We start from the raw sequence: 13,733 nt of genomic DNA, 5'->3' as shown, positions 1-13,733 counted from the left end.
ACCTGATAGTGGTGCACTTCAAGGGTTTGTACCTCCTACCCAATGGTAGCTGTTAGAAGGTGGCATGGACTGGATGAATGGGATCTTTGATGCACCTTGAAACTAGATTCTACTGATGGTAGGGAGGGATATGTCCATGATGTATTGGGTAGAGTCCATTACATTCTGCGGCTGCTTACATTCAGAATGCAACCAGTTAGGATACTTTCAACAGTATGTATGTTGAAGTTTGTTGAAGAGTATTTGGTGGCAAGCAGAACCTCCAAAGAAAGTAAGATTGTTGGTGCATACACCTTGTAATTACAGTGTGTTGGGCCAGAACAGATCGCCTGATATGCCAGGAACTTCAAGCTGCTGACTCACTCCGCCCCCAATTGCCAATATAGACTGGGGCATGTTCTTCCTCTTTCTCCTTCCTGAAGTTAACAATCAGCTCTTCAGTTTTAATGACATTGAGTGAGGTTGCTGTTGTGGCGCCACTTAGCCAGGTGTCCTGTCTTGTTCCTGTACACTGACGTAACCACCTGTGATTCATCTAGTAACAGTGGTGTTGTCAGTTAATTTCTATATGGAATTGGAGCTATGCTTAGCCAAGTAATATATTATTAGAGAGTAGAGCAGGAGCCTAAGCACGTAGCCTTGAGGCACACCTGTGTTGATGATCATCAAAGAGGGAAATTGTTACCAATGCTCACTGGTTGACATCTGCCAATGAGGAAGTTAAGTAGACCAAAGGAACAGAAAAAGAATGTAAATTGATGTAACAAAAGAAATCTGCATCAGAATATGATCCTATCATTTGGAAAGGCCTTTTAATGTGAGTGTCTGTGTATTTTCAATTATGTTTGGTGTCTTATGTTAAATACTTTTTTTAAAGGAGGACACAATGGAGGTGGAGGAATTTCTGAAAGAAGCTGCTGTAATGAAAGAAATAAAACATCCAAACTTAGTCCAACTTCTGGGTAGGTATTTTTTGAAACCTCTTCTGATCCCTGCATTAATAAAAGTGCATTTCACTATTTGGCTTATTTTTGAACACTTTAAGTTCATCCATGCCAATCCTTTGCCTAAGGAATAAGATTCAAGATTGTTTATTGTCATTCTTCATTAAAGGAGAATGAAATCATTGTTACTCTGAATCTAATGCAGCAGAAAAAGACAGAAGGAGCATAAAGAACATAATTAAAAAACAAAAAAAGAACACAATAAATATAAAAGCAATCCTCTACAACACAATGTACAAATAACCTATACACACAGACTGGTTGTACGTACATCAAGTGATGCTAGGTGAAGTGTATGTAGTGGTGGTGGTGGTGGTGGAGGTGGCTGACAGGGTAGTAACAGTTTTTAAATTGAATGGCTGTGGCATGGATGTGTGGATAAAAAGGTTAATTGGCAAATTGTGAACTGTTCCAGTGATTATACTCAAGTTTTGTAACCCACATATTTTGTTCATACTTAAATCTTGCAAACATTTCAGGCAATATCTTGATTTCATCAATTAGCAATATGAATGTTAATGGACCTGCTCGTAAAGTGCAGAATATGAATGCTGCATTTTTTTCTCCACAAGAATGTAGTGCTAGCTTTGACTCAGTGGCGCCTCTGAATTAGAAGGTTATGGATCTAAATTGTAGAGGTGTCTAAAACTAGAGGACCTAGTTTAAGGATAACAAATAAAATATGTAGAAGAATTTTTTCCATCTGGAGGGTGCTTGTAATCTAGAATACATAGTTGAAGAGAGTGGTGGAGGCAAGAATTCTTACAATGTTTCAAAATTACCTAGATAAGCCCTAAATGATTGAGGACTGGTTCATAAACCTCCAGCTTCTTTATTCTGTAATCATAAATCATTTCTTTGGTTTTTGCTGATGCTGAGTAAGAGGTTGTTTTGTCACCATTCAATATCCCTCCTATATGCTTATTTGTCACCACCTTTGATTCAGCCAATAAACAGTGGTGTTGTCAGCAAACTTAAATACAGTATTGCTGCAATACTTACCATATAATGATAAGTATAAAATAAGTAGAGCAGGGAGCTAAGCACATAGCCCTGTGGTGGTGAGTGTGGAGGAGATCTTGTTGCCAATCCATACTTCCCCTGTATCTTCAAATGCAAATTAGGTGGTCAATATCTCATTGCTTTTCGTAACTTAATAGGTTGTAGGGCTTTCTACAGCAATAGTGATAAATAGTGATAAATTGTTCTTCTTAAATACTTGAGGACAACCTAGCATTATATAAATAAACATTTTTAAAACATTATCCTAAGTTTAGGCAATTAAGTGTTTATAAAATTCCAAATAAAAATAATGACTTTTTTTTTGTGCAGCTTCCCATGAGGTTGTATAAACACATGGATTATCATTGAAAATAATGTGTGATTTTGTGTTGTTAGGTGTTTGTACTTTGGAACCCCCATTTTACATCGTTACTGAGTACATGCCGCATGGGAATTTACTGGACTATCTACGTGAATGCAATCGGGAGGAGGTGAACGCTGTGGTGCTCTTGTACATGGCTACACAGATCTCTTCTGCCATGGAGTATCTGGAGAAAAAGAACTTCATTCATAGGTCAGGCACACTAAATAATACAAAGTACTCTTGTATTATTTATCAGTGGAATTCATTGTCGGGGAGGCCAAGTCATTGGATGTATTTAAGGTGGAGGTTGATATGTTCTTGATTAAAGACTACATGGAGAAAGCAGGAGAATGGGGCTGAGAGGGATCATAAATCAGCCATGATGGAATGGCGAAGCAGAATCGATGGGCTGAATGGCATAATTCTACTCTTAAGTTGTATGGTTTAATTCCTTCCAGAATTATGGTTCAATAATTGGTTGGAGTCTCTCTCTTTTATGTTAGCATGTTGAGCAACTCTTGAAAATTGCATGGTGTTTGAAATTTCCACAAATTCAGTAAAAAAAGCTTATTATTATGAAATTTGCATGTCATTTGCCTTATTGTTGATTTAATCTGTTTAATTGATTTATCTCTTCAGGGACCTCGCTGCTCGCAACTGCCTTGTTGGTGAAAATCATGTGGTGAAAGTTGCAGACTTTGGCCTGAGTAGATTAATGACTGGTGATACATACACTGCTCATGCTGGAGCAAAATTCCCAATTAAATGGACTGCACCAGAAAGCCTTGCCTACAACACGTTCTCAATAAAATCAGACGTATGGGGTACGTACTGCATTGTGATTTAATGACCACTGGATTCAAGACAAATTGCTTCATTTGTCAGAGGTACTGCTCTGATTTCAAGTCCTGGTACGTTAGAGATGTGCTGGATGCAGCAGCCTCTACTGGGCCAATCAAAGGTGTCATTGTCTTTTTAAGTGTATTTGTTGCGATTGCAAGACCCTGCTGGACATTAAGAACTTAATGTACTGCAGGTCTACCCCATTGAGTTGCTTGTTGGTGGAGAAACTAAAGGAGCTGGACATGATGTGGATCATGCTTCTGCCTTTGTCAGAGAGCTGCTGGTGCGTGAAGGCAGTGTGCAGTCTGACTGCGAGTGATTACCTTAGTTACTATTGAACGTTGGTACTGTGAGTCTGATTCACTGTTTTATGAGTTTACGTGGGGGAGCTGTGTGGCCTCAGTTGTAGCGAGGACTAGGCCTCAAATCAAGGTGCGCCTGTTTGCATCTGACCGGTATCAGAGTTGGTGTGCTTTACCAGAGGCAGTGTGGCACGGTTTCCTTGCTGGAGTCAATGCTGCCATCCAGTGTTTGCCTGGCAGAAGACAAGATGTATTGTGTTTGACTGCAGACTGCTACAATGTTCATGGACTAAGGAATTTGGGCTTTTTTTGCGACTATATGTCACTGCTGTCTTGTGTGCCTTGCGCTTTGAATTGACTGTTGGTACTGTGGTTTGCACTTTAGCCCAGGAGTAGCGCTGTTTGGTTGGCTGTATTCATGTACAGTTGAACAGCAAAGTTGAACTTGGATATGCTCACTTTTGAGCTCAAGATTAATAATGACACAATTTATTATTTTGAAACATTGAAGACAAAAACATTTACTCTTAAAATTCCTCTATTTAATTCAACATTTATCTTTTCAATTTCAGCCCTGTTGCTGAAATTTATTGTCAGAGTTTAATCTTCTGGTTATGATATGTGATTCTTACAAGCGCAATAAGAGTAAAATTCTAGAAATGTGTTGCTTTAAAAAATGTCATCCTACTTCCAGGTAACTTTTTCCATTATCTGGTGGCCACAGTTACTGTATGTTTGGAAATTTGGAAAAAGTCAGAGTCATGGATATACACAGCAAGGAAGCAGGTACTTCGGCCCAACACATCTGTGCCGACCATAGTGTCTTCCTGAGCTCATCCCATTTGGCCCATATCCGTTTGAACCTGTCTTTGGACAGGTCCATGTGAAGATCCAAATGTCTATTAAACACCATGATTGTACCCACCTCTGCCTCTAGTTGTGGTAGCTTGTTCCATATGCCAACACTCATCTGGGCAGATAAACTTACTCCTCAGGTTCCCTTTAAAATCTTTTCCTCTCACCCTACTTTGTATTTGACACCTCAATCAGAAGTAAGATGGCAATATGTTTAGCTGATTATTTTTGTGAGGGATTGACTACCTCGTGATTGCGTTGACAATGGATGGTTAATTGTTTCAGGTGTTGATGCAGAGGAGTTATTAATTTGTATACCCTTTACATTTCTTCTCAGCATTTGGAGTGCTGTTATGGGAAATTGCGACCTATGGGATGTCTCCATACCCAGGAATTGACCTATCGCAGGTATATGATTTGCTTGAGAAAGGATACAGAATGGAACAGCCTGAGGGCTGTCCCCCCAAAGTCTATGAATTGATGAGATCATGTAAGTAATATGCTATGATAAATAGTTTGGACAGATGTTTCAGTTATTTGTTCATGTTGTTAAAGATGTGAATTACCTTAAGTAAGCAAGAATCACATTTTGCTTGTGTGTCACCATGGCTGTTAGGGAATCCATGGGAAAGGAAATGTGATAAGATTGCAGTGATCCTCTATATTGATGAAATCAAATAGCCAAGCTATTATCACAATGTAAATTGCATTAACATGTTGGGAATGAAATGTCCTGGCCCATATCTCCAATATTCACAAATTTTAAGTGAATGGCCTACATGATGTAATGCAAGGAAAGCTAGGGCCCATTTTTAAGTGACAATGCTTTTCATGTTACAGATGTGTCCTATTTTTGATTAGACTTGCTGTACTCCTGTGGAGTACTCCTAAAAGGCAATCAATTAAAGAGTTAAAAAAAAAATGTGCTTCATATATTTAGCAAACCCACCACTCCAGATTGGAACTATTTACCATGATTTAATTTGAAAAAGACAGCATCATTTTGTGTTTAACCTTCCAACTGGGTGGCACATATTATTGCAGAAGTATGAGTGCTACTCAAAAAGCAAGAACTAACTTTTTTTATGGAGTGAAGGCAGATACCATGTTTAATATGTCTGTTTTAATTTCTAAGGCTGGCAGTGGAATCCCATGGAGCGGCCATTGTTCGCCGAGATCCATCAAGCATTTGAGACCATGTTTCATGACTCCAGCATTTCAGAAGGTAAAGTATTGCATTCTGCTGATGTTTTCAGCATTTATATAAAATTTCATCATTGATGTTCTTAGAATATGCAATATTATTGCCATTAATACCATAGACTGAAGACAAACTACTGTTAATTGTAAGCAGAATGACAAGAACAGCCCTGTCAGCTCGTTTGCAGTGGCTACACGTAGACATTTACTGATGCATTTGTGTCATCAATTTATATGGCAAAATAATACTTTTAAATAAACCGAGATCAACGTGAAATAAGAGCAAGTAGGCATTCATATTGGAAGAGTATGAAAAAAAATCATACAATCCATCATGGTAACCATGTACATCATACTTAGTTACATTTTGTTCCTCATCCACATCTTACTTCTCTATCTTGATTTTTAAATTTTTTTTATCAGTTATGATGACTAAAATTAGTAATTCACACTTGTTAGTGCTCCTTTTCCTCTTGCAGAAGTTGCAGAAGAACTTGGAAAAACTGCCTCTTCGACTGTGATTGCCCAGCACTTTCAGTTACCATTGCTTCCAACTAAAACCAGAACACTAAAGAAAAGTGCAGAAAATAAGGAAAATATGGACATGGATCATCCTGCTGTAGCTCACACGGCAGTGGCAGGTACTTGTTGCAAGTTGTCGTCTTTTTCCTGTTTTGTTCTAATTCTTTTCTCTAACCCTTCTTGTGAAACTTCTGAAATAAACTTCCATGGGGAAGGTAGGTGAACACCTCAGGTCTGCTGCCTGTACTTTTAATTTTATATTGATTATGCTTATATTTATGTAATGAGTTTCTTTAGTCCTAGTGACAGTCCCCTCAGTTCTCTCCAAAAGTTAAATTTGGTTCATGCCTTTCAAAGCTTCATGTGCAGTAGGATACAAGGTGAATTGAAATATGACAGTACTTGGCTGTCTGTTTTGTGATTAATTTTTAAGTGCAGTAGTAAATCTAAATGGGTTTTAAATTCAGCTTTTAAAATTCTGTGTTTTTTTTGAACAAGTGCAAAAAATGTTGTGTTCACAGCCAGAAAGACTTCATTTTCTGTACACTGCTTCATTTTTATTAGCATTGGAAATTTAATCTAATGATAACAACATAAAATAAGTAATAGTATCAGTGAATAGTTGTGGCAGGAAAACTTAGAAACTAGAAATTGAGCATAAAGTTTGCAACATGCAGAGGAACAAATATAACTACAAAAGAGGAAAATGAGAACATAAAACAAAAGCTGGAGACAGGAAAAAGAGAATAAATATTGAGCAGTTAGGATACTGTCAACATTTTTGGATCACATTTTCCTATCTTTTTCTTTTCCCCAATACAAATAGGAACAAGTACAGCCCCATGTAGCATCTCCCCAGCACTGCCTCGCAAGCAGAGAGATAAATCTCCCAGTGGACTTCTGGATGATAGCAAAGAGACCCTGTTTACTCGAGATAGGAAAGCTGGTTTCTTCAGTTCCTTCATGAAGAAGAAAACTGTTCCTATGCCACCGAAGCGCAGCAGTTCCTTTCGTGAGATGGAGAACCACCCACACAAAAAATATGAGATAACGGGTAACTTTGCTTCTTTCTCATCTTTTCAGCACTCTGATGGGCTTACATTCGTTCATTCACATGCAGAAGGGAATTTCACACAGTCTAGATGTTGTGGAAGGGGTTCTGTGCAAAGAAATGGTGGTGTAACTAGTGGAGGGTGGGCAGGATTTGCTGGATTTTTCACTCCTCGCTTAATAAAAAGAACACTTGGCTTAAAACCAGGGAAGTCTTCAAGTAATGATGATTCAAGCTTGGAAGCCACCAAACCTTTTCCTCGATCAAATTCTACTTCTTCCATGTCTTCAGGGCTTCAGGAACTGGATCGTCTAGCCTTAACCCTTCCTAGAAATTGCCACCGCAACAGAATTCAACTCGAGCATCCAATGCCCTACACTTCCAAAGAGGAAGGACCAGGGAGATTGACAGATCCACTGCACAGAAAAGCAGAAGATGGAATTGCTTCAATGAGAGACAAGTCAAAAGCAAAACTTTTGGCAAGGTGTGCTGTAGCACCATCTCTCAAGCAACACCATACAGGCAATGGAGATGCTGATCTTTCCCAGAACATCAACATAGTACCAGTTGGACATGGAGAAACTAATAGTAATCATTCTGGTCAACTAGCAATGAAAGAGGATATGGAGAAGACAAGTTGGTCTTCACCAGTAAAAGTTTCTACAATTCCAGCAGCTCATAATCATAAGGTACCTGTTCTTATATCACCAACATTGAAGCATGCTCCTGCGGAAGTTCAGTTGATTGGAACTGATTCTCTTGGAAACAAATTTAAACTCCTGTCAGAGCATCAGGTTGCATCAGAGAGAGAGAGGCCAAGGCTTGTGAAACCAAAATGTGCACCTCCTCCACCCCCACCTTCCCTAAAACTATTACAACCACCTCCTAGCACTAATTTCAACAGCACAGAAACAGTGGAGGACTTGGAAAGTGTTTCAGCAGCACAGCAGGAGAGTGAGGTAAATGGTGAAGGTAGCAAACGACCAACAATAGCAGTGTTTGGGAAGATCCCTAGGCCATCTGTTCCACCCCCTCAAGTGCCTCCAGGTTCATCCATTCCCACGGCAACTTCTTCTAAACTTGCAAACGGTTCCTCTGTATCTACAGGTGCTCGAGTTTCCTTGCGAAAAACCAAGCTCCCACCAGAGAAGATGCCAACAGAAAAAATCAGTAAAGAAGCATTACTGGAGTGTGCTGAGCTTCTTTCCAATGTTATTGACAGTGATTCAGAGTCCACTTCTAACAGCCAGTTAGTTGAAGCAGGACATCGGTTGCTTGATCATTGCTCTGGTTACGTGGACTGTATCACTCAAATGAGAAACAAGTTTGCTTTCCGAGAAGCTGTGAGCAAATTAGAGCACAATCTGCATGAACTTCAGGTGTCATCCACAGCTTCTACTGGACCTCCTACAAACCCTGTGCTCAATAACTTACTGACATGTGTTAGAGAGCTAAGTGATATTGTACAGAGGTAGCTGAGAAGGTTTGTGAAAGGTTTACCGACTTGTTTATTATCTGAAGTACCTCAGCAAATGTTCAGCTCTTTAATGTTTACAGATTCATCTCTCTTTGTCAGTTGAGTCATGAGTAGAGCTGTCTATGCATAATCAAGACTGCAGGAGGGGAAGGGAATTGTCACCTTCAACAACAGTTAGAGGATTGGAAAATTTATGGAAATAGTCCAGAAACAACTTTTTTGGGCCTTGGCCCAATTAAGTTCTTTTTGTCCTCCTGGACAGTCCTCAGGGACTCTTAAACTTTGAAGAGCAAGTTAATCTAAAGTGTGAAGATGTGATCATAATTAAAATGAATTACAACAGTGTAATCGTTAGGTTTAATTTGAATTTTTGTATGTACATACCACAGAAAGAGTGTGTACTTAAGGCAATTTGCTTTCTTGTTATGTCACTGGCTATTAGCTTCACAGTGAGAACCAATTTCCAGGTATCCAGCTATCATTCACCTGGTGCATGCTGTAAGTACACCAAATTTAGAAGGATAAATCCCCTGTGCCATACCAGGTGTTATTCTATAGTTGATTTTGGCATAATGTGAACAGTAATGCAGCCACTTATTAATCTTTGCTGCATGATTGCGGAATAAAACTCTACTTGCCCTTCGTATCTGGTAATTAAATTGCCAAGAGCAGTTTCCTCTTGAAAACAGCAGAGGGCATCAACTAGACAAAATTGTAATTTCAATTGACCAAACTTGAATTTGGATTGATAATTATTTTCGTAACCCCCAATGAAACAAGTCTTCACCTCTGCAATGCTCTGTATCTTTGTCAACAGTATTGGAATTCTATAAGAATGCTATATCCAAAGTCCCTCAGAACTGTCATGGAGTTTACGACTTACCTCTGTTGTTGCCTCTCAACGCAGACTTCATGTTTATATTTTTGGGGAATGGAGAAAAAAATGTTATGCAGCAGAATCTGCTACGACTCGAGAATGTGAATTGTATTACCTTTTGAATTGCTAAGTGAATCTACTGTGTTTGCTGTGAGTGTAGAAAATGGCATCCCTAATCATGGAAGTGGATAGTAGGAAAACTACTACATTCAGTGTTTGTAACAAGAAACATTTACCCATAGCCCCACACCCACCACATGTAATCACCCTGATACAAATAACAAAGAAAATGCATACATATCAGAATCACTTCTTAAGCCATTTATCTTGAAGAGATGCTCTAAGTTATCTTAATGAAATTTATTCAGTGACCAGGAGTGCACATGTATTGCAGTTGTAACAGTAACTGCTAAAAGAATACAAATTCTTAATACAAGCTTATGCCCATAAATTAAAAATAGTAGGTTTGAGAAATAACTGGATCCCTTCATAATTTTGACAAGTTCATTTAGATACTTTATAAATATCTCTTTAATTTTTAAGATGAGCACAATGAATGGCTAATCAATCCATACTTAGTATCACGTGCTTCTTTGGCCCATCTTACGTTACTGTTTCTGAAGATGTAATTGTCCCTTTGAGGCATTTTAATTATACTCATGTTACTGGGGAATATTTTTTCATCTTCTACAATGCTTACCCAGGCACAATGCTACCACTCAAACTAGCCCTATGCAGGTGCTTTGGTCTAACACAAGATAATTTCTTGTAAGGTTTTTTTTAAATGAGCAAATTTGAAGAAAATTTTGAGGTTTATCTATGCCCACACCAGGGTGGCGAAGGAATGAGCTACAATAAAATGTGCATTTTAATAATGGGATTTGAGGCTGACCACATAAACCAGTCAATAACGTAGTCACCCTTCCTAGTACATTGTCAGATTGCATCAAAGAAACATGCATCTTTTTGAATCAGGATCATGAATCAGAAGCAAAACACAAAACCCATGTTTCACTTCCCTCACAGCAACCATCATGCCTGGTGGGACTACGTTTTTGTGTAGAAAGATTGAATAACTCTGCTGTGTCCAATGAAATACAGATTTGTCATTTATCATTTGTGAATGCTGTGAACATCTGATCATGTTTGCAGTATTACCTGTGGACTGTCGTTTCAGACTATCAGCTGCTGATAATTTGCAGAATTATTCTGTGTGCATTGATACCAAAGGTCATTTGGTTCTGTATTTTTTTCTGTGCAATTTAAGCTGGGTCAAACTCACTTTTGATTTCATAGGGACTTCTGAAATTAAAATTTATATTTATAGTGATGGTAATTTGGTATACATAACAGATGACCCAGCTGTACGGGAGGCCAAATCCGATAAAATGATTTGGAATAGTACAGTGAAGTCACACTGTCTTATAACCAGGCTTGTAACTTTGCTCTTTACTTTCCATTGTAAACTTCTGTAAAATCTCATCGACTCCCTCACAATTACTCTATTTAATCACCTTCTCGTCATATTTAATTCTTCAGTGAAGATCTTCAAAATGTTTTTTCTTGTTCAGCACAAAGCCATTTGTGGATTTGGAAATAAACCTGAAACATCAATCCTGCTAGCAATGGGCATCTATTAAATTAGTAATATATAATCATTGGAATTTCCTGGTTTGTCCCTCCTGATAACCTCAGCTGATAGTGATGTAATTGCTATATTTAGCCACAACGTCTTTTGTGCCCTGTTGATCACTTTTACAGAAGGAGCCAAGGGTCAAATCCCACTTCCTGTCTCTTTTTTAAAAAAAGCTTGAGCCCTGAATTGAGATAAATGAAAGATTAAATGCTGCTGTGGTAAACACTGCAGTTTTGAGTCTAAAGATGAAAGTTTAATAAGCCATTATGAAACTTATGCAGAATTAGGGAATAAGTGTCATGATCCTTGGCAAGACTTGGAAAAATATTGGACTTCAAGCCACAGCAGTGAGCCTGGATTGTAGGATAGGTATTCTGTTCATGGGAATAATACAATATAGATGCGATATGGCAGATTTGCTCTCTTTTCCACCAGCACAGAGGTCAGAAAGGAGAAAGCATTTTTAGACTTAAACAAAATCAGCAAATGTTGGAGAACCAGTTAGTTAACTACTTTGGGTTGATGATCAAAAGGTCATCAACCCAAAACATTACCTGTTTCTCTTTGCAGGTGCTGCCTGATCTGGAGTATTTCAAGCGTTTTCTGTTTTTTGCAGATTTCCCACAAATGCAGTTTTAAATCAATATGTAGCAGAGAAAAATCCTTCAGCGTTTTGAATGATTTCAGCAAAGCTCAGCGTGTGGTATACTTTTTGTTTTGGAGCAACAATTCACAGTTTAGAGTCCTAGAACTTGTACTTCCACAATAACTTAAAACCATATATTAACCATATTGCTTTGCAATATTTTATCACAATGACACCATGGCATTGCAGATTAGAAATGCATATTGTCAGATAAACTTTAATTTGCAACCTGAGTCTACTGTGAGTATAGCCAGTAGAGTTTATAGTGTTAGAGTTATTTGTATAAATGGTTATTCACAGTTCACTTTGGTTATTTTTCCTCCACACATCATCCAAGTTGCAGCTGAATACTGTACATCTTTTATGGTGAGGATAAGATATTATACCAATATTAGTTTTATCTGAGCACAAGCAAATTTTATTAATTTTACAATGCAAATTTAAATCTGTAATATTCAATGTATAGATGCAAAAATTCTGCTGGCTTTTAAAACTGATTTATTTGAAATTTAACAGCAGAACAAAAGTGCGAGTTACCTGGTCAGCCTTCGTTGAAATGTTACTGGAAAAGCATTTATCTTCTCATCCACATTTACAAGCTTAGTTATCAATAGGAGTTGGACAACTGTCCAGATTTTGAAGTGAAGAACACCATTAGGAAAAGAGTCTGTGACTATGAATGTTCGGAATTACTACTGATTTTTTTTTTGTTTTAGCAGTGCCACTTACGAATTTATCATTGCAGTACTGTACTTTTGTATGCCTTGTCATTGAGTTACTCTGATAAAAATGTAATCTTTCCTATTCAAGGAATGGGTTCATCTTAAATCCGAACTGCAGCCTTGTTTATGAAATGAATCCAAGAGCCTGTTTTCTTCTTTGCATACTGAAAAAATACCTCTTTGTGTGTATTATGTATTGTGGGGAGAGTGGTAAATTGGGAGGATTGGGTAGCAAATTGTTTCATAACATACAGTATAAATGTCAGATTTTACCTTGAAGCAGAAATGAATTTATCCCAGCCTTTTAAACACTAAGATTTGTAAATATGTGAATTACCAGGGGTTTAGGGGGTGGCAGAACTACCCCAGAGTGAACACATTAATTGATACAAGCAGTATTTTGTTTTTTGTACTATAAATATGTTTGAGTTTGTAATTAAATTATCACAGAATTATAATTCAATTGAGTGTTGGCTTGTATAAGTATTTGATGTATCCACGTGGTCAGAATTGATCGGCAACCTTGTTTCTGTTACTCATTTTAAGTGTTTTAACAAAAATACGCAATCTATTTTTAAGTATTTTGTAAGTAGTGGAAATTTTTGATGGGTACCTGTTCTCATTTCATTGTCTCATTGATGATAAGCTTTAAAACTGCACAGGAAGTTAGATATTTTAAATCTATGGGCAGTTTAAGGTGCTGAAAATTAATTTATTGGAGGCTACACTTCCTCCCTCACCACCATTCAGGGCCCCAGTCCTTCCAGGTGAGGCGACACTTCACCTGTGAGTCGGCTGGTGTGGTATACTGAGTCTGGTGCTCCCGGTGTGGCCTTTTATATATTGGTGAGACCTGACGCAGACTGGGAGACCATTTCGCTGAACACTTAGCTCAGTCCGCCAGAGAAAGCAGTATCTCCTAGTGGCCACACATTTTAATTTCACATCCCATTCCCATTCTGATATGTCTATCCATGGTCTCCTCTACTGTCAAAATGAATCCAAACTCAGGTTGGAGGAACAACACCTTATATACCGGCTGGGTAGCCTCCAATCTGATGGCATGAACATTGACTTCTCTAACTTCCGTTAATGCTCCTCTTCTCCTTCTTACCCCATCCCTGACATAATTAGTTGTTTGCCTGTTCTCCATCTCCCTCTGGTTCTATTTCCCACCCCCCCCTTTCTCCCGAGGCCTCCCGTCCCATGATCCTTTCCCTTTTCCAGCTCTG

General features: G+C 38.3%; 1 protein-coding gene across 10 annotated transcripts in view; it reads left to right on the top strand.

Moving 5' to 3' along the window:
- The window catches only part of abl2 (c-abl oncogene 2, non-receptor tyrosine kinase), a 153,873-nt gene extending 140,905 nt beyond the window's left edge, over positions 1-12,968 (top strand). For 7 of the 10 annotated variants that reach the window (XM_059984532.1, XM_059984529.1, XM_059984531.1 and 4 more), the window contains exons 7-13: positions 878-962; positions 2,403-2,580; positions 3,010-3,194; positions 4,708-4,860; positions 5,506-5,595; positions 6,050-6,211; positions 6,919-12,968. In XM_059984532.1, coding sequence (XP_059840515.1) covers positions 878-962; positions 2,403-2,580; positions 3,010-3,194; positions 4,708-4,860; positions 5,506-5,595; positions 6,050-6,211; positions 6,919-8,618 — 2,553 coding nt within the window. In that variant the 3' untranslated portion in view covers positions 8,619-12,968. The remainder of the gene's footprint in view (positions 1-877; positions 963-2,402; positions 2,581-3,009; positions 3,195-4,707; positions 4,861-5,505; positions 5,596-6,049; positions 6,212-6,918) is intronic. The other 3 variants (XM_059984536.1, XM_059984535.1, XM_059984537.1) reach the window with 3 other exon arrangements.
- Positions 12,969-13,733: the final 765 nt, after the last annotated feature.

The sequence above is a fragment of the Hypanus sabinus genome, chromosome 11 (assembly GCF_030144855.1).
Source record: "Hypanus sabinus isolate sHypSab1 chromosome 11, sHypSab1.hap1, whole genome shotgun sequence".
Classification (NCBI taxonomy): Eukaryota; Metazoa; Chordata; class Chondrichthyes; order Myliobatiformes; family Dasyatidae; genus Hypanus; species Hypanus sabinus.
The sequence above is the reverse complement of the archived record's forward strand: the minus strand, read 5'-3'. Positions and strand labels throughout refer to the sequence as shown.